Source organism: Scardinius erythrophthalmus (genome assembly GCF_964197995.2).
Source record: "Scardinius erythrophthalmus genome assembly, chromosome: 9".
In the NCBI taxonomy this organism is placed as follows: domain Eukaryota; kingdom Metazoa; phylum Chordata; class Actinopteri; order Cypriniformes; family Leuciscidae; genus Scardinius; species Scardinius erythrophthalmus.
In genome coordinates this window covers 18,503,833-18,518,763 of record NC_138229.1, presented here as the reverse complement: position 1 = coordinate 18,518,763, position 14,931 = coordinate 18,503,833, and the positions used below count along the sequence as shown (strand labels likewise).

Here is a 14,931-nt window from a genome sequence, read left to right as displayed (position 1 = left end):
GCATACCAAGACATTTTGGACAATGCTATGCTTCCAACTTTGTGGTAACAGTTTGGCGGAGGCCCTTTTCTATTCCAGAATGACTGTTCCCCAGTTCACAGTGCAAGGTCCATAAAGACATGGTTAATAATAATACATTTTATTTGTAATGCACTTTTCTTAAACCCAAAGCGCGAAACATGAGGTTGGATGTGGAAGAACTTGACTGCCCAGCCCTGACCTCAACCCCATAGAAAACCTTTGGGAATGAAGCTTGTGAGCCAGGCCACCTTGTCCAACAAAAGTGCCAAAAATGCTCTACTGGATGAATGGGCAAAAACGTCATCAATAAACACAAACACTCCAAAATCTTGTGGAAAGCCTTCCAAGAAGAGTGGAAGCTGTTATAGCTGCAAAGAGGGGATCAGCTCCATATTTACGTCTATGTATTTAGAATGCAACATCATTACTGTCCCTGTTGGTGTAATGGTTAGGTGTCCAAATGTATGCGTGTATTATGTGTGTGTGTGTGTGTGTGTATATATATATATATATATATATATATATATATAAATGTATCTTTTTCTCTTATGCTCATCAAGCCTGCTAGCCTGGCAAGCCAGACCTACATCAAGCAGGGTTCCTGCGGGGACTGCACGTAATAGGATAGCGCTACAGCCTACAACCAACCAGAGCGTTTCCCACCAGCGGAGCTAGTAGATTAAACTTTTGCCGTATCTGGTCAGCAAAACTACGAATACATCTTTTTTAAGAATGACTTAAGTGCCGTTCTTTGTTCTTTTCTCAAAGAAAAGCTTAACTCCAAGTCCTCCAGAGTCGCGGCCAAAGCCGATTCGAAAGACCGCTGTTCGCCAGCAGCAGCTCTTCTTTGTTTTCAAGTAGCAGGGAATTCACGCGGAACCGTCACAACTCTGTCGTCATTATGTTAAGCCCGCCCACCGACTCTATACACGATTTGATTGGCCTGACTAGAGTTTGGTTTTTCCAGCTCGAATGTCAACGGAGAGTTGCTAGACTACACTGGCTGCAAAATAAATTTTGCTGCCGCTAGGGTGCGTCTAGATTTCTAAGCTACAAGCCTGCATTTATTTGATCAAAAATACGGTAATATTGTGAAATATTATTACAATTTAAAATAATGGGTTTCAATTTTAATATACTTTAAAATGCAGTTTATTTTTCAGCATCATTAATCCAGTCTTCAGTGACACCTGATCCTTCAGAAATCATTCCAATATGTTGATTCATCATCAATGTTGGAAACAGTTTTTGGAAACATATTTTTTTATAACCTGTGATACTTTTTTTCAGAATTTTTTGACAAATAAAAATTAAAAAAATATCAGCATTTATTTTAAATAGTAATCTCTTGTAACAATATACACTACCGGTCAAAAGGTTGGGGTCAGGTTTTTTTATTTTATTTTTTAAGAAATGAATACTTTTATTCAGCAAGGATGTGTTCAATTGATAAAACATTTTAATAAAGACTTATATTGTTAGAAAAAAATTTTATTTTAAATAAATGCTGTTCTTTTTAACTTTTTATTCATCAATGAATTTTGAAAAAAGTATTATATAGAAATATATAATTTCAAGAAAATATTAAGCAGCACAACTGTTTCCAACATTGATTATAACTGAGTATCAAATCAGCATACTAAAATGATTTCTGAAGGAGCATGTGACACTGAAGACTGGAGGAACAGCTGATGAAAATTTAGCTTTGCATCACAGAAATAAATTATATATATATATATATATATTAGGGCTGTCAATCGATTAAAATTTTTAATCGCGATTAATCGCATGGTTGTCATGAGTTAACTCGCGATTAATCGCATTTAATCGCACATTTTTTATTTGTTCTAAATATACCTTAAATTAATACTTTTCAAGTTTGTAATACTCTAATCAACGTGGGCATTGATAAATATAGATGCTTTATGCAAATGTATGTTTATTATTGAAACCATAGTCAATATAGCATGAAGACGAGACATGTTTCAAAGGTCATAGATGTTTTTCAAAGAACTTGTTCATGTCTATTAGACACATGTAGAAAGAAAAAAGAAATACCAGGTTCCCATTACTTCTCTTTCTTTGCACTGAGCAATTTACTAACACAAACATGTTTAGATTTTTGCATGACAGGGCAGCTCTTCTGAAAATGCTAAATGTACATTTAGCATTTATTATTACATTGTAGTTTGTCTCTCTCTGTGCCCATTTTGATGAAGCTAAATTCTCAATACATTCTCAATAAAACGTATATTTTACTGTTTCTGTTGTCAAACAACGGAATGAATTTGAAATGGTGACTGAAACGCGACCAAATAAACATAACCAGCTCTCCCTTCCAAGACGTTAATCTGCACAAAAATTCTGATAATCGAGCCGTCGTCTGGTGAAATCAAATACACATAAGCTAAAGACAATATCCGTGCTCTGATTTCGGCTATATTTGTAAAATTAGAGAAGCAACATAATATCTGTGTTTAACTGAATTAAAGCGCTGCTCCTCCGCGTGAGACGCAGAGAGAGAGAGAGAGAGAGAGAGAGCGAGAGAGAGAGAGGCGCGCGCGCGTGCTGGGAGAGCAGTACCGGCGGTACCGGTATATTCTCAGAAACTAAATAAGGTTTGGGCGCTTTGTTGAAGGGAAAAAAATTGCTAAAGGGGTCTGCAATGTGGCTAAGTTGCCAACACTGTGTATCTGCATTTCTCCAACTAGGTTTTGGGCCACGGGTCAAACAGAAAATACGCGCTGCGTTAATCGTCCGTTAAAAAAATTAGTGCCGTTAATATGATTTTGCGTTAACGCGTTATTAACGCGCTAAATTTGACAGCCCTAATATATATATATATATATATATATATATATATATATATATATATATATATATATATATATATATATATATATATATATATATATATATATATATATATAAAATAAAAATTTACTGTATACTTGTAGCATAACAGCATTAAGGAAAACAGAAAAAAGAGGGGGGGGAGGGGCAAACAATAGAACAGGGTGTATTCATTGTTTTGGGGCAAGTAGTCGTTGATTGTTTACATTAGTTACTCAATCAATTTCTTCCAGTATTTTAGAAATATAAATAAATTATATTTTAAAGTATTATTTTTATTAGAAAACAATTATTTTAAATTGTAAAAATATTTCACAATATATTTTTTTCTGATTATTTCTAATATAAATGCAGCCTTGATGAGCATAAGAGACTTCTTTCAAAACCTCAAAATAGTGTGTATAGCTGTTGTTCTTTGTTATTCCCATAGTTAAATTGAAAGGCAAGAGGCCCTGTGTTATTACCCATCTTGCAGAACATAATAATCAGGAACTGCTTCTCTCTGCTTCTCTATCCTTTAGGGTGATCGAACAGCTGGGTGGTAAACAACTAGTGATGAACCACATGCATCATGAAGACCAGCTCGTCCGCTATAATGCCCTGCTGGCCGTCCAGAAGCTCATGGTGCATAACTGGTACGTTTAACTTCAAATGCATTAATGAATCCATAATCTATGTTCAGCATTTGCTTTGCTTTCCAGTGAACTCGTACAAACAACTTCATGTATTTATTACTATTTTTTTATTATTAATATTACGACTATTATTTATTTATTTACAGGATATTTACACACACAGTTTTAATCTTTTTAACCTAGCATCATCTTTTTTTTTGGTACGCAATTCTGGTATTTATTCTTAAAGCAAAATAGGCATGTTGTTTGTGCCTGACGCACCATTGTCCTCAATATTGACCTGGAAACGAGCTTTCTCTTTGCCTCGTAGAAGTAGTTTTCTCACTTCAGCACTACATAATGTAGTGAATTATTCAGTGGACCATTGTGTATTTTCAGCGTTAATTAATCTTTGATTAAAACCCAGGGCACAAAATAACTGGGGAAAAAACGTTTAACTTCTCCATGCATGTTCGATGTGTTTGTGAGAGCAGCGAACTGTTGAATTAAGCCGGCGAAGCGCTCAGGTTCAGGTATACGACCTAACACAAGTAGCTTATTATTTTGTCTGCATTCATCCTTATGAGCTTCAGATTACTCTTTCAACAGGGATGATAAAAACCTCAAAGGCCCCAGAATATAGCATGTGTGTTTGAAACACAATAGATGTGTACTGAAGTGATGTCATGAAGAATAATTGTTCACTCTGTCAGCGTTTCATTACAGTGGCTTTAAATCAGCCTTCAAATTTAAAGTTTAGCGTCACATTGAGCAGAATACAAGTCGCTTTAAATGCTGCCTTAGTGGTATAGATCAATTCTGCATAGAGAGAATGCAGGAACACGCTCCATAAAGTATTTCCGAGTAATTCATCCTTTTCTTCGGCCCCACTGCAGGAGAAATAAATTTATGGAGGCAGAAGCTCCGGGAAATATGTATACGTTAGTATTTATACTGTGAACCCAGTATAACATTGATATATAACATACATATAACAATCTCTTTCTTTTTCTTGCTTGGAAACAGTTCCGTCTGCAAAGTCTGACTCAGTGTATCGTGGCAATTATTAGACATTAGCTAAATGACTCGCATGTAATTTTCAGGATTAATTGTGCATAATTTTGCAGCGGTTTGACGCGAAGCTTAGCATGTCAGTGGCAAAAAAGAAGAAAAGAACCAAGCAGAGCAGTGAGTTTTTATTGTTTTCGTGAACAATGTAATGGTTGCATCTTGGTTCAAGTCTCTCAAATACGAACCGAGAGTTAAGGGAACTATTTAAAAATGGCACTTGGGCTGAAGAGACAAAGAGTGCATGTGTTATTTGAAGATCTGAAGGGAGGTGAAGGCAAACTCTTATTTGTGTTCTTAATTGGAGGAGGAAATTACAGGGGATGTAATAGTCGGATGATTGAGTTAAGATTCGGTGAACGTGGTTTTCAAGGTGCTGTTAAGAAGAGCCATACAAGAATGGCCTTTCTTCTTAAAAGCCTTCTTTGCAATCCAGTTGCATCCATGAATGCCATTTCCATTTGCTGCAATCTTCTCGAGTGGTATATACAAGAGGTATGTCTTCTCTCATCTATCATGGTTTTGATATGATGTTCTCGTAAAGGAACATCTCGTTTCCATGGCATTGATTGCGTCACACATTGTCTTCATGGTTTCCGGTATAAAAGTACTTGCAGGTTTTTTAAGTTGTTGTTTTTGGTGAAGAGCCTTATTTTTACTCAGAGTTGGATACAGAAAAGAACTAAAATAAGAAGCTGCCTTGTGTGTACAGTTTATTTTTCCCTTAAGAGTTGTGGTGCTGTCGCTTTTTCCCATTCTCACCCCAAAGAGACTGTTTGGTGTCATGGCAACAGCAGTAGGAGTAGATGTTTGAGTTGGCACATTTCCTGCTGGCCAACTTCGCACACTGTTAGCTTATTGTATCTGTACCATCTGGGTTAACCCCTGGAGGTGTGCCGCTGTGTGTGTGTGTGTAGAAATTCAGCCAGTGGCTCCACAGTCTTGAGATGATGGTGACAGTGTTTAATTTTTTTTTTTCATGTTTGTTTTGTAGAAGCTCACTTAAGGACTTCATCCACTTTCCGATGCAGCTTAGCGTGAAATTTCTGATGTGCTTCACTGTTGTAAAACCTAATTTGATTCGGAAATGAAGTCATGATAGGAATCTGAAAGAATATTAAGCTATAGTCAACTGCAAAACAAGACCAAAGATAATCACACCTTTGCTATGTTATGTACGTCACAACATTTAGAAATAGTTCATACAGTAAATGGGGGAAAATGTAAAGGGAAATGGCATAGAAATCCAAAGAAATATACATTTAAGTAGGGATGAAACGATTACCGGTTTCATAAAAACCACGATAAAATGTCCTGACGGTTAGGATTATTGTTCAAAATTGAATTATCATTAAAATCATGTTTGATTAGCGTGTTTTTTAAAACTCGTGGTAAATCCTGTTCAGCCCGTTGTTTTTTTGTATGAGAAGACATGACGGAAGGCAGTGACCGCGCTCAGAAGATTTTTCAGCCTTCTAAGAGGAACAAATCTGAGGTGTGGTCATATTTTGGCTTTTACAAAAGTCCTTGGGGAAACTTAATCGAGGATGTCATGTCACCCTGTCTGCAGAACATCCAAAAAGAAAGCCGCTGCAAAAGGGGGAAACACTAAAGTTAATTTTCGATACAATCCAAAACTGAGACGCAAGATGGCAAGTTGCTTTTGAATGAAACGAGAGCGAGTGTCTGCGAAGATACAAGAGACAAGGATGTGTGCTTTATTATGATAGGATAGTAAAGAGTGGATAGGAAGCAAGGCAGGAGTGAGAGAGGGGGATGGGATCGGGAAAGGTCCGCAACCCAAGACTCGAGCTCGGGTCGCCCAAAGCACAACAGCGCTACACGTCGGCACATTGCCCACAAAGCTGTTGACGCCGTGCTCTGACCTTTTTTTTTTTTTTTTTTTTTTTGTAAATTAGTTTAGCAACTTAAAAGCTACATGACATTTCTCACTACCAAAGTAATAACAGCACTGTTCTTGAAGAAGATAAACTTACAGTTTAGCTATTAGTAGAGACGCTGCTGCCGAACACTTTTGGGAGCACTCAGGTAATTCACACATGTCATGCATGTCATTAATGTACACAATTATGTGATAAAGTCTTGCTTAAAATGTTTTAATGCTTTGGTTTACTCTTATGGATTTTTTGTGATATCTGCCCAGGTACTACAGTTACAAATTAGCTGTAATAGCTAAACTGGCACATTTACAGAAATGTTTATTAATGTGCACTGGCCCTTTAATTCCAAACTGAAGTAAAGTAAAATAAGCAAAGATATAACACACAATGAGAAAGGGCTTGTTGGACTGAATATTTATACAGTGCTATTACTATTATTATTATTATTATTATTATTATTATTATTATTATTATTATTTCTGAAGTCTTTAATCATTTTCCCAAACTTTCATCATGGGAAAGTGGTGACATACCTAGAGAAATTATTATTACCATTTCTTGAACTCAGAAACTTTTTAATGAGGTAATTTTAGAAACAGTCCACAGAGTAATAGAGCATTCATAGGAAAATCTTAGTCATTAAAGTCTTAGACACCTGAGGACGCAGGTAGATTGTTAATCAGCTCTTCATTTTTGAAAAATTCACTGTGTTGTTGATGCCTGGTTGCCACAGCAGATCGTCCCTTTTTTCTGCTATCAAAATCAGCCACAGCTCTTCAAACGCAAGGTAACCTTGGGTCATAGTCGTATTTACCACTGGTTGAATGAATAAGGCCACAGACATAGTCAAGCGTCTCATAAGCCACGTTCAGAGGATGAGTCTGACGTCTCGCTGAATATACGGGATGAATAAGGATGAAAACTCACCTTTGACTTTTCTCACTATTAGTTATTGGACCTTGACATTGAAAAAAATGAAGGAATCAGTTGAAGTCAGTGAAGAAAAAGTTAAGAGTCTCTTGAAGTCATCACATTGACACCGTGCCCCTCAAATACATCTTGCGGTTTGGGTCGATTGCAGGTTTGGCAGAAAATTGAATGTGAAGTAAGCCCAGTGGAGTGTTTGCTTCAGTGTCAACAGTGTGATTGTTGTCTGCTTCTTGTTTGTTCTGGAGGACTATTTTTGTGTAGGTTGTGTTTGATGCCATTCAGTCCAAAAGTCTGGGACCACGCTGAGATTACAAAATCTAATTTAAACCTGGGAAAACGTACAAAATTGTACCTCAGAGATGAATCAGTAGTGCTTTTTAGTGGTAAATGAAAATAGATTTCAGTGTAATGATTCATTTTCGATTTAATGTGCTTCTCTGCATACTCATTTTATACTGCACTAAAGTTTTTTTTTATTATTCATAAGGTATTTATTTTTTTATTCATAAAGTGAAGGTCCATTTTGACCTTTAAATTAAGACCTTCACGCAAGTTTACATTGGCCATTTTAATATATGAATTTAATCTACTCCTGATCTTTATTTTAGCTTGAAGCTTTACTTCAATTAGCACAAAGCAGTACAACTAATCTTACATTAATATTCATTTATTTATGACCCATCTGTAGTATATAAACTTAGTTCTGGTTCTCAAATCATATTAGCTGAGAGCCTTTTCCAGCCATGCGGTAATCTACAAATATCACACGGAAACGGTTTCACAATTTGTATCACTCCTCTTGTTTCCACTGAACCGTATACTGGTAGCATTTCTCATCGGCGTAGCGAACCCACTATAGTCTTAAAAATGCTACTATTATTGTGTCATAAATGTAGTTGTAAGGGTTATTTAGGCAATAATGTAGTTGGGTGTTCACCTTCTGTCTGTTTTGCTCTGTCTGTGCACAGAAAACCGTGTGCGAGTTCTGAATTCAGTTCTCTTTCACGTCTTCTTGCACTCAAATGGTTTGAAATCGCTTTAATGTTTAAACTGACAGGACCTACAATGTGCAAATGATAAACTTTCGCTCTATTATGGTTAAACTTTGCAATTAACCCGAGAATCGCATGCATTTCGAACTGTGGTGCTTGGTCCATACAGATTAACTGAGATCCCTATACTTGATATTGCACACATCACAATATCGATGCTAAAATGATGTGCAGCCCTAAATCAAACTGTTGTTTAAAAGCAATATAACACTCGTACTTGTGCTGTATGGCTCTATATCAGCACGGCTGTCATTGCCTCCGACACAAGGCCACTGATCTAATCACAGCCATGCTGATATAGAGCCATGTCGCTCTCCTACTCGTCTGATATTGCCCACTTAGCTCAGGTTCCTCTTCTGACTGGAGTTCATAGCAAACCTGCTATCATTTGAGCTTTTTCCAATTATTTTATAAACTTAAGCTAAAGTGAGAATAAATTTAACACCAAGTACATCATATTTCAGGCAAATTCGACTCTACCACTAGAATTCCTAAGCTTTTTTTGTCAGCCAAACCCCTGACATAAAATATTTTCTTGAGGTGCACCCCCTGAAATTTTGAGTTCATATTTCAATAATTTAACAACACATGCACTGTCAGTTAAGGATTACATGACATGCAGATCACCTTTTTAGTGTTTTATTTTGATTTGTTTTCATTTTTATTTGGTGTCTCAGTCCACATTATATTCACACGCTGTTGTTTTTAGTAACCCAGTCCATTTGTATAATAATAAATTATTGGGTAACACTTTATTTTAAGGTGACGTAGTTACATGTTACTACATGTACAACAGTATTAAGAGTAAATTATGCATAATTACAAGTAACTAACCCTAAACCAAACACTAACCGTAACTCTTTAGTAAGTACACACAGTTAACTTAATATTACTCAATACTTATTTGAGTAAGTACAATGTAACTACGTTACCTTAAAATAAAGTGTAACCAATTATTGTTTTTATATTATTTTTATTTCTATTTATAAAAAAAAAAATACGAAAAATACAAAAATATATTATTGTAATAATGCTATTGTACATTAGATTAAAAAAACATTACAACATGTTTTTAAATTCTTCAATTTCAAACGTAAAGCAATTTGGCTTTTATTTTTGCAGAAACTGCAGAAAGACCTTTAATCTCTGTTTAGCTGACAACAGGTTTCTAAACCCTTCTTGTTTACACATTTAGTACAATGCTAAAAACGTACATCCTAGAAAATGTTGGCAGTTGTGCACATGTGAAAAAGTCATCCTGGTGAAATGAATACAGTGCTGTGCTTCACTCTGAAACATGCGGCACCTTACACCGTGTCCTAACCAGACGCGATGCAATAAGATTCCTGCAATAAGCAATTTGTCTATCCACCCTAGACACAACGCAACTATGAGACGTGACAAAATCAATCAAAAAATCATCAAATTCATAAATATTAAACCATTACAACATTATTAAAAATACATACTGCGTGACTGAAATATTCTTTGTCATAGAATGCACTTGTTTGTTCACATTGAGTTGACTGTTTGAACGTTCTTGTTTCCTTTAATTTATTAGTGAATTATCCAATGTCACTTTCATTATGGCATTCAAACTCACATTAGACACTTTTAACATTAAATAAAGCACATAATCTGTACCTGAGATTATCATTGTCATATGGTTTTGTTCAAGGCGCGGCGTCTCAGTAATAGAAACCATTTCTAAAATAGAATAATTGCGTATTGCCTTTGCAAAACTATGATACATATGGAAAAGATACCCTTTTATCGTGTGTTTTCATCAACTCACAAACCCCCTGCAGTTCCCTCATGAACTCCCGCTTGGGAAACCCACCTCTACAGTTTCTTAATAATCTACTTAACAAACCCTAGCCATGAACATATGAGCTCAATTAATACACAAATTGGAAGTCAAGCTGTTATTAATCCTCATATTTTATGCTGTTTTATCTCTTTTGCTGGATCCCTAATGAATCAGCCTTCTGTGATTCTGACTGTCTGCTGATGTACAATAGCTTGGTGCTTATCTGCCTTGTTTCCATGCAAATATCAGCTGATGTGCTGAAGTCTGGCAAGTCGAACCCAGTAGCTGTTGGACAAGCTGCCAGAAATGACAGTTGATGAATGGCAGGTGTCTGCTAATTTAGTCAACTTTCCAAGAAAGGAAAAGAAGATCTGACTCGCGTAGTTCCATCTGACAACTTCAGAACGTGTACTCAAACTGATGGACTTCTTGACCGTTCACATATTGTATCTCAGTGGACGCGGTAGGTCATGCGGTTATTGATTTCTTGGATACTGAATGCATATTCAGATGGGATCTATTTTGTGTCCTTTCTGAATTGTATGCTCCTCTATTAGCTGTGCAATCTTATTGGAAGCACCTGAGGCCTGAAGTAAAGCAAAACACTTTAAAAAGGTCACTGTTTAGGAGAAACTGTTAATAAGGTTTGACGGCTTTGGCTAGACATCAAGACGGTGGGCACTTTGAAAGGATTTAAATGACAGATAGCATTTCCCAACAGTTAAGAAACCACAGGTGTCATTCAGAATTAACTCGCCTTGGTAAAATGACATTTTCAGTAATCAAAGAGGAGGGAATCGAACCTCATGAAGATTATTCAGGAAGGTAGGTTGAATGGAATATAGTTAGATTGGAGAATCGGCTGTGGTGGAGCTGTTGGGAAATGCTGTGATCAAATATTCATGTCTTTTGTAATCTCCTCTGTCAGCGTGCTTGACAGTTTTGTTTTCGTCTCACTGAGCTTAGAGCGCCAGCACAAAACCAGTTATTTTACTCGCATAAAGGATAATCTAGAAATACAAAGAGGTGCACATCATAGCTGTTCAAAAAGATAAATTGGCATAATCGGTCTTTGGTGTTTTCTTTCAGGGAGTACCTGGGGAAGCAGTTGCAGTCCACCGAGCAGTCGACTCCAGCTGTGGCTGCCCGAAGCTGAACTGCCCATGTGCTTGTGTGTGAGCCAGAGTGTCTGAACCCGTGTTCTGTGTGAATGTAAATCCGTGCTATATATAATCAACAGGTTCAATAAAAAATGAGTTGATGTATTAAACCGTAAATTTATAATTAAGATGCTCTTTGTTGTGTAAAGTTGTGCAAAGTTGTGTGTCCTTTAGTAAAATCACATTAGGTGATCAGAACAGGTCTGAGTATTATGAAATGTTATTTATGTCTTAAATGTAAAACAATGAGTATGCATTCCAATAAAGAGTCTACTATGACAAATGCATCTGAATGAAGTGGGGTTTTTTTTCATTCAAGATTTGAAAAATCAGCGGTTGAGTTGTGAGGCTGTTGATTTCGCTCAAAGCAACTTCAAATGACAGACAGACAGACAGATAGATAGACGGACGGACGGACGGACGGACAGATAGATAGATAGATAGATAGATAGATAGATAGATAGATAGATAGATAGATAGATAGATAGATAGATAGATAGATAGATAGATAGATAGATAGATGGATAGATAGATAGATTCACAGTATATCTGGTTATCTCTCAGATATGTTTCTGTCAGGAAAGTTATTTGCACTTATGATGATGTTCCAATCTCACTCAAATATCAGATTTATATGGTATAATCCTTCAATATCAGAGGTCCCTGGATCATATCATTCCTTTAGTGTAATGCGCAATATAACCACATTCAAGTCATCATTTTATTTAACGTTTCGCTTGTAAAAAAGGGAAGGGAATATTGTTATAAAACTTTAGGGCAGCTTTGTCTATTTGAAATTACAAAAGTCTCTATACACAGAATCTAATGTTTCCTGTAACAACACTATAAACCTCAGATCTTGAAATATGATTTCATTTTTTTATACTAGGTTTTATGGTCATAAAAAGCTACAAACATAACCAAGTTGTGTGGTTTTTAACTATTTGACAATGACTTGTGTAGTTTTTCATATTTTTTATGAAAAACTACATAAGCTACTTATACAGTACATATGCACCCCTGGTAAATATGATCAAAGATGGCTGTAAAAATAAATCTGCATTGTTTATTCTTTTGATCTAACCTTTCTTTGAAGTAAAAGAATTGAAATTAGGGAAAATCACATTATGTATGAAGTGTTTTTCTCCAAAACACATTGGCCACAATTATTGGCACCCCTAGAATTTTTTTTAGATATAGATATATACAAATAAAATATCTCTCAAGTATATTCCCATTAATATGAAAAAATTTAGCACACCAGGTTGACTAGGAACATGAAATTGTCTAGCTATGACTTCTTGTTTCACAGGAGTATAAATATGAGGAAACACAAAGGTCAAGTTCTTCAAGCCTTTAAAGGGGGGGTGAAACACTCATTTTCACTCAATCTCATGTTAATCTTGAGTACCTATAGAGTATTATTGCATCCTTTGTATCTCCAAAAAGTCTTTGGTTTTATTATATTTATAGAAAGATAGACTGTACCGAGTCTTTCCGGAAAAAACCGAGCGGCTGGAGGCGTGCCGTGTGGGCGGAGCTAACGCGCCGATAGCTAACAACCAAGCGGCAACCTCCCCGTCTCTCCCTTGAAACCAACACGGAAGTGAGTTAAACTGTAATTCGTTGACTGGCCGCTTGAGGCTGTTGTCAGAAGTGAGTCAAATCTGTATCTCCCCCATGTTAAAATGACCAACTTTACAGCAGAAAAAAACGTGTTTAAAGCCTGGTGTCTGTATGTGGATTTGGTCTATACAGCTAATTTTGCCCTTCATAACAACTGTGAGGGGGGTGAATTATTTTATAACGCGTCCGTTTAGTTGATTAATATTTAAATTTAAGGGTGTGGCCAAGCCACTTGAGTGACAGATGGATTGCCGCTGTCAGTGCTAGCCGTTTGTCTGCTGTTACTAGCCGTCACTTCACCTCAGCAATGTTAGCTGCTGAACTTGCCATCTCTGCAGTGTTTGTGCTTTTTTTCGGGATTATCATTTCATACAATTTTAATACTTGGGTAACGTTACAAAGCTCACGTCTTTGGATTACGTCATTATCGTTCGAGAGAACAACCAGCGCTGTATTTCAGTTGTTTTCCTCTGTGAACATGCACTAATGGATGTCTGACAATTTCGTTGCTTTTTGGGGTTTTCAAATTTAAAACGTCAATAAATGCTCGTTCGTTCTGCTCCCATGGAACAGATGGATTATAATATGCTGTAGGTTACCGTCAGATGAAATCATGCGGGCGTCGGTGCTTTTTCCGCCCGTGAATGAGCGCGGATTTTCTAGCGCATTTACTTGCACTTCAAAGGCAATATATGTATAGTTTAACGGTTAAACCATAACCCATTTGAGAGACGGCAACATCAGAATTTAAAATGGACTGAATAAGCTCTCTACGAACTTGAGCGATGCCGCGCTGACGGACCGTGAAAGAGTGACGGACATGTATGCACATAAATCACTGTCACACACAAACACTCTCGAAGTAATAAACAGTCTCACTTGTAGCCATGTCTTTTAACTATTATAATATTTCGAAGGGCAAAAATATGAACGTTTAATTGGCTTTACATCATCAGCTAACTCGATCACGTCGAGCTAGGTGATTTCAGATAGCCAGGCCAGGCTCCTCAGCTCCACTCACGCCCCGCCTGTTTGTCCATTTTCTGTTATCCGGGAGTGACGCAAGGCCAAGATGGCGACGGCCGGCTCCGCCCACTTTAGGCTTCAAAAATGCTCTTCAGAAACCTACGGGTGACGTCACGGACACTACGTCCATATTTTTTTACAGTCTATGCTAACAACACACAGACATTTGAAGCAGTTTGTCTATGAGTATGAGTTTTACTCACCGCCTGCGGTTCCAACGCACGACCGTGAACCTTTATCGTTGGGACTGCTAAATCCGGCGTCGAACTGGGCCTTGTTTATAAAACAATCATCGTCGAAATGCAGGGAACAAACAAAGTCCTGTGACTGCAGCGAGCACAGCGCTGAGGTACTGCTTTCGCTCTCTCGCTTTGGTGGTCTACGGGTGCGCGCGCGCCCTTCCGGGAGAAGAGCCCTTAGGACCGTATAAGGAAATTCCGCCCCATCTGACGTCACACATGCCCGTACTTGAAAAAAACTTTCCGAAACTTGTGACAAACCGGAAGGAGTATTTTTGGTACAGAAATACTCCATCAAACGAACAACTTAATTTTTGAAACTTTGTCCATGTTTAGCATGGGAATCCAACTCTTTTACAGTGTAAAAAACTCAGTATGCATGAAATAGCATTTCACCCCCCCCCCCCCCCTTAATCATCGATGATCACAATGAGTAAAATCAAAGATTATGTTCTGATGTGCAGCAAAAGATTGTTGAGCTTCACTAAATAGAAAGCGGCTGTAAGAAAATAGCGAAAGCATTGAAAATTCCCATTTCCACCATAATTTTGTACCAATCTCATAAGAAGTGAAGATTTTGTTCTCTTGAACATGGGATAGAAAAGATGCTTTATTTGCAAATGTTTTATGT

At 37.0% G+C, this 14,931-nt stretch overlaps 1 protein-coding gene across 3 annotated transcripts in view; it reads left to right on the top strand.

Annotated features, from left to right (window-relative positions):
• The window catches only part of atp6v1h (ATPase H+ transporting V1 subunit H), a 46,663-nt gene extending 34,967 nt beyond the window's left edge, over positions 1-11,696 (top strand). For all 3 annotated transcript variants that reach the window (XM_081373956.1, XM_081373958.1, XM_081373957.1), the window contains 2 exons: positions 3,396-3,509; positions 11,339-11,696. In XM_081373956.1, coding sequence (XP_081230082.1) covers positions 3,396-3,509; positions 11,339-11,405 — 181 coding nt within the window. In that variant the 3' untranslated portion in view covers positions 11,406-11,696. The remainder of the gene's footprint in view (positions 1-3,395; positions 3,510-11,338) is intronic.
• Positions 11,697-14,931: the final 3,235 nt, after the last annotated feature.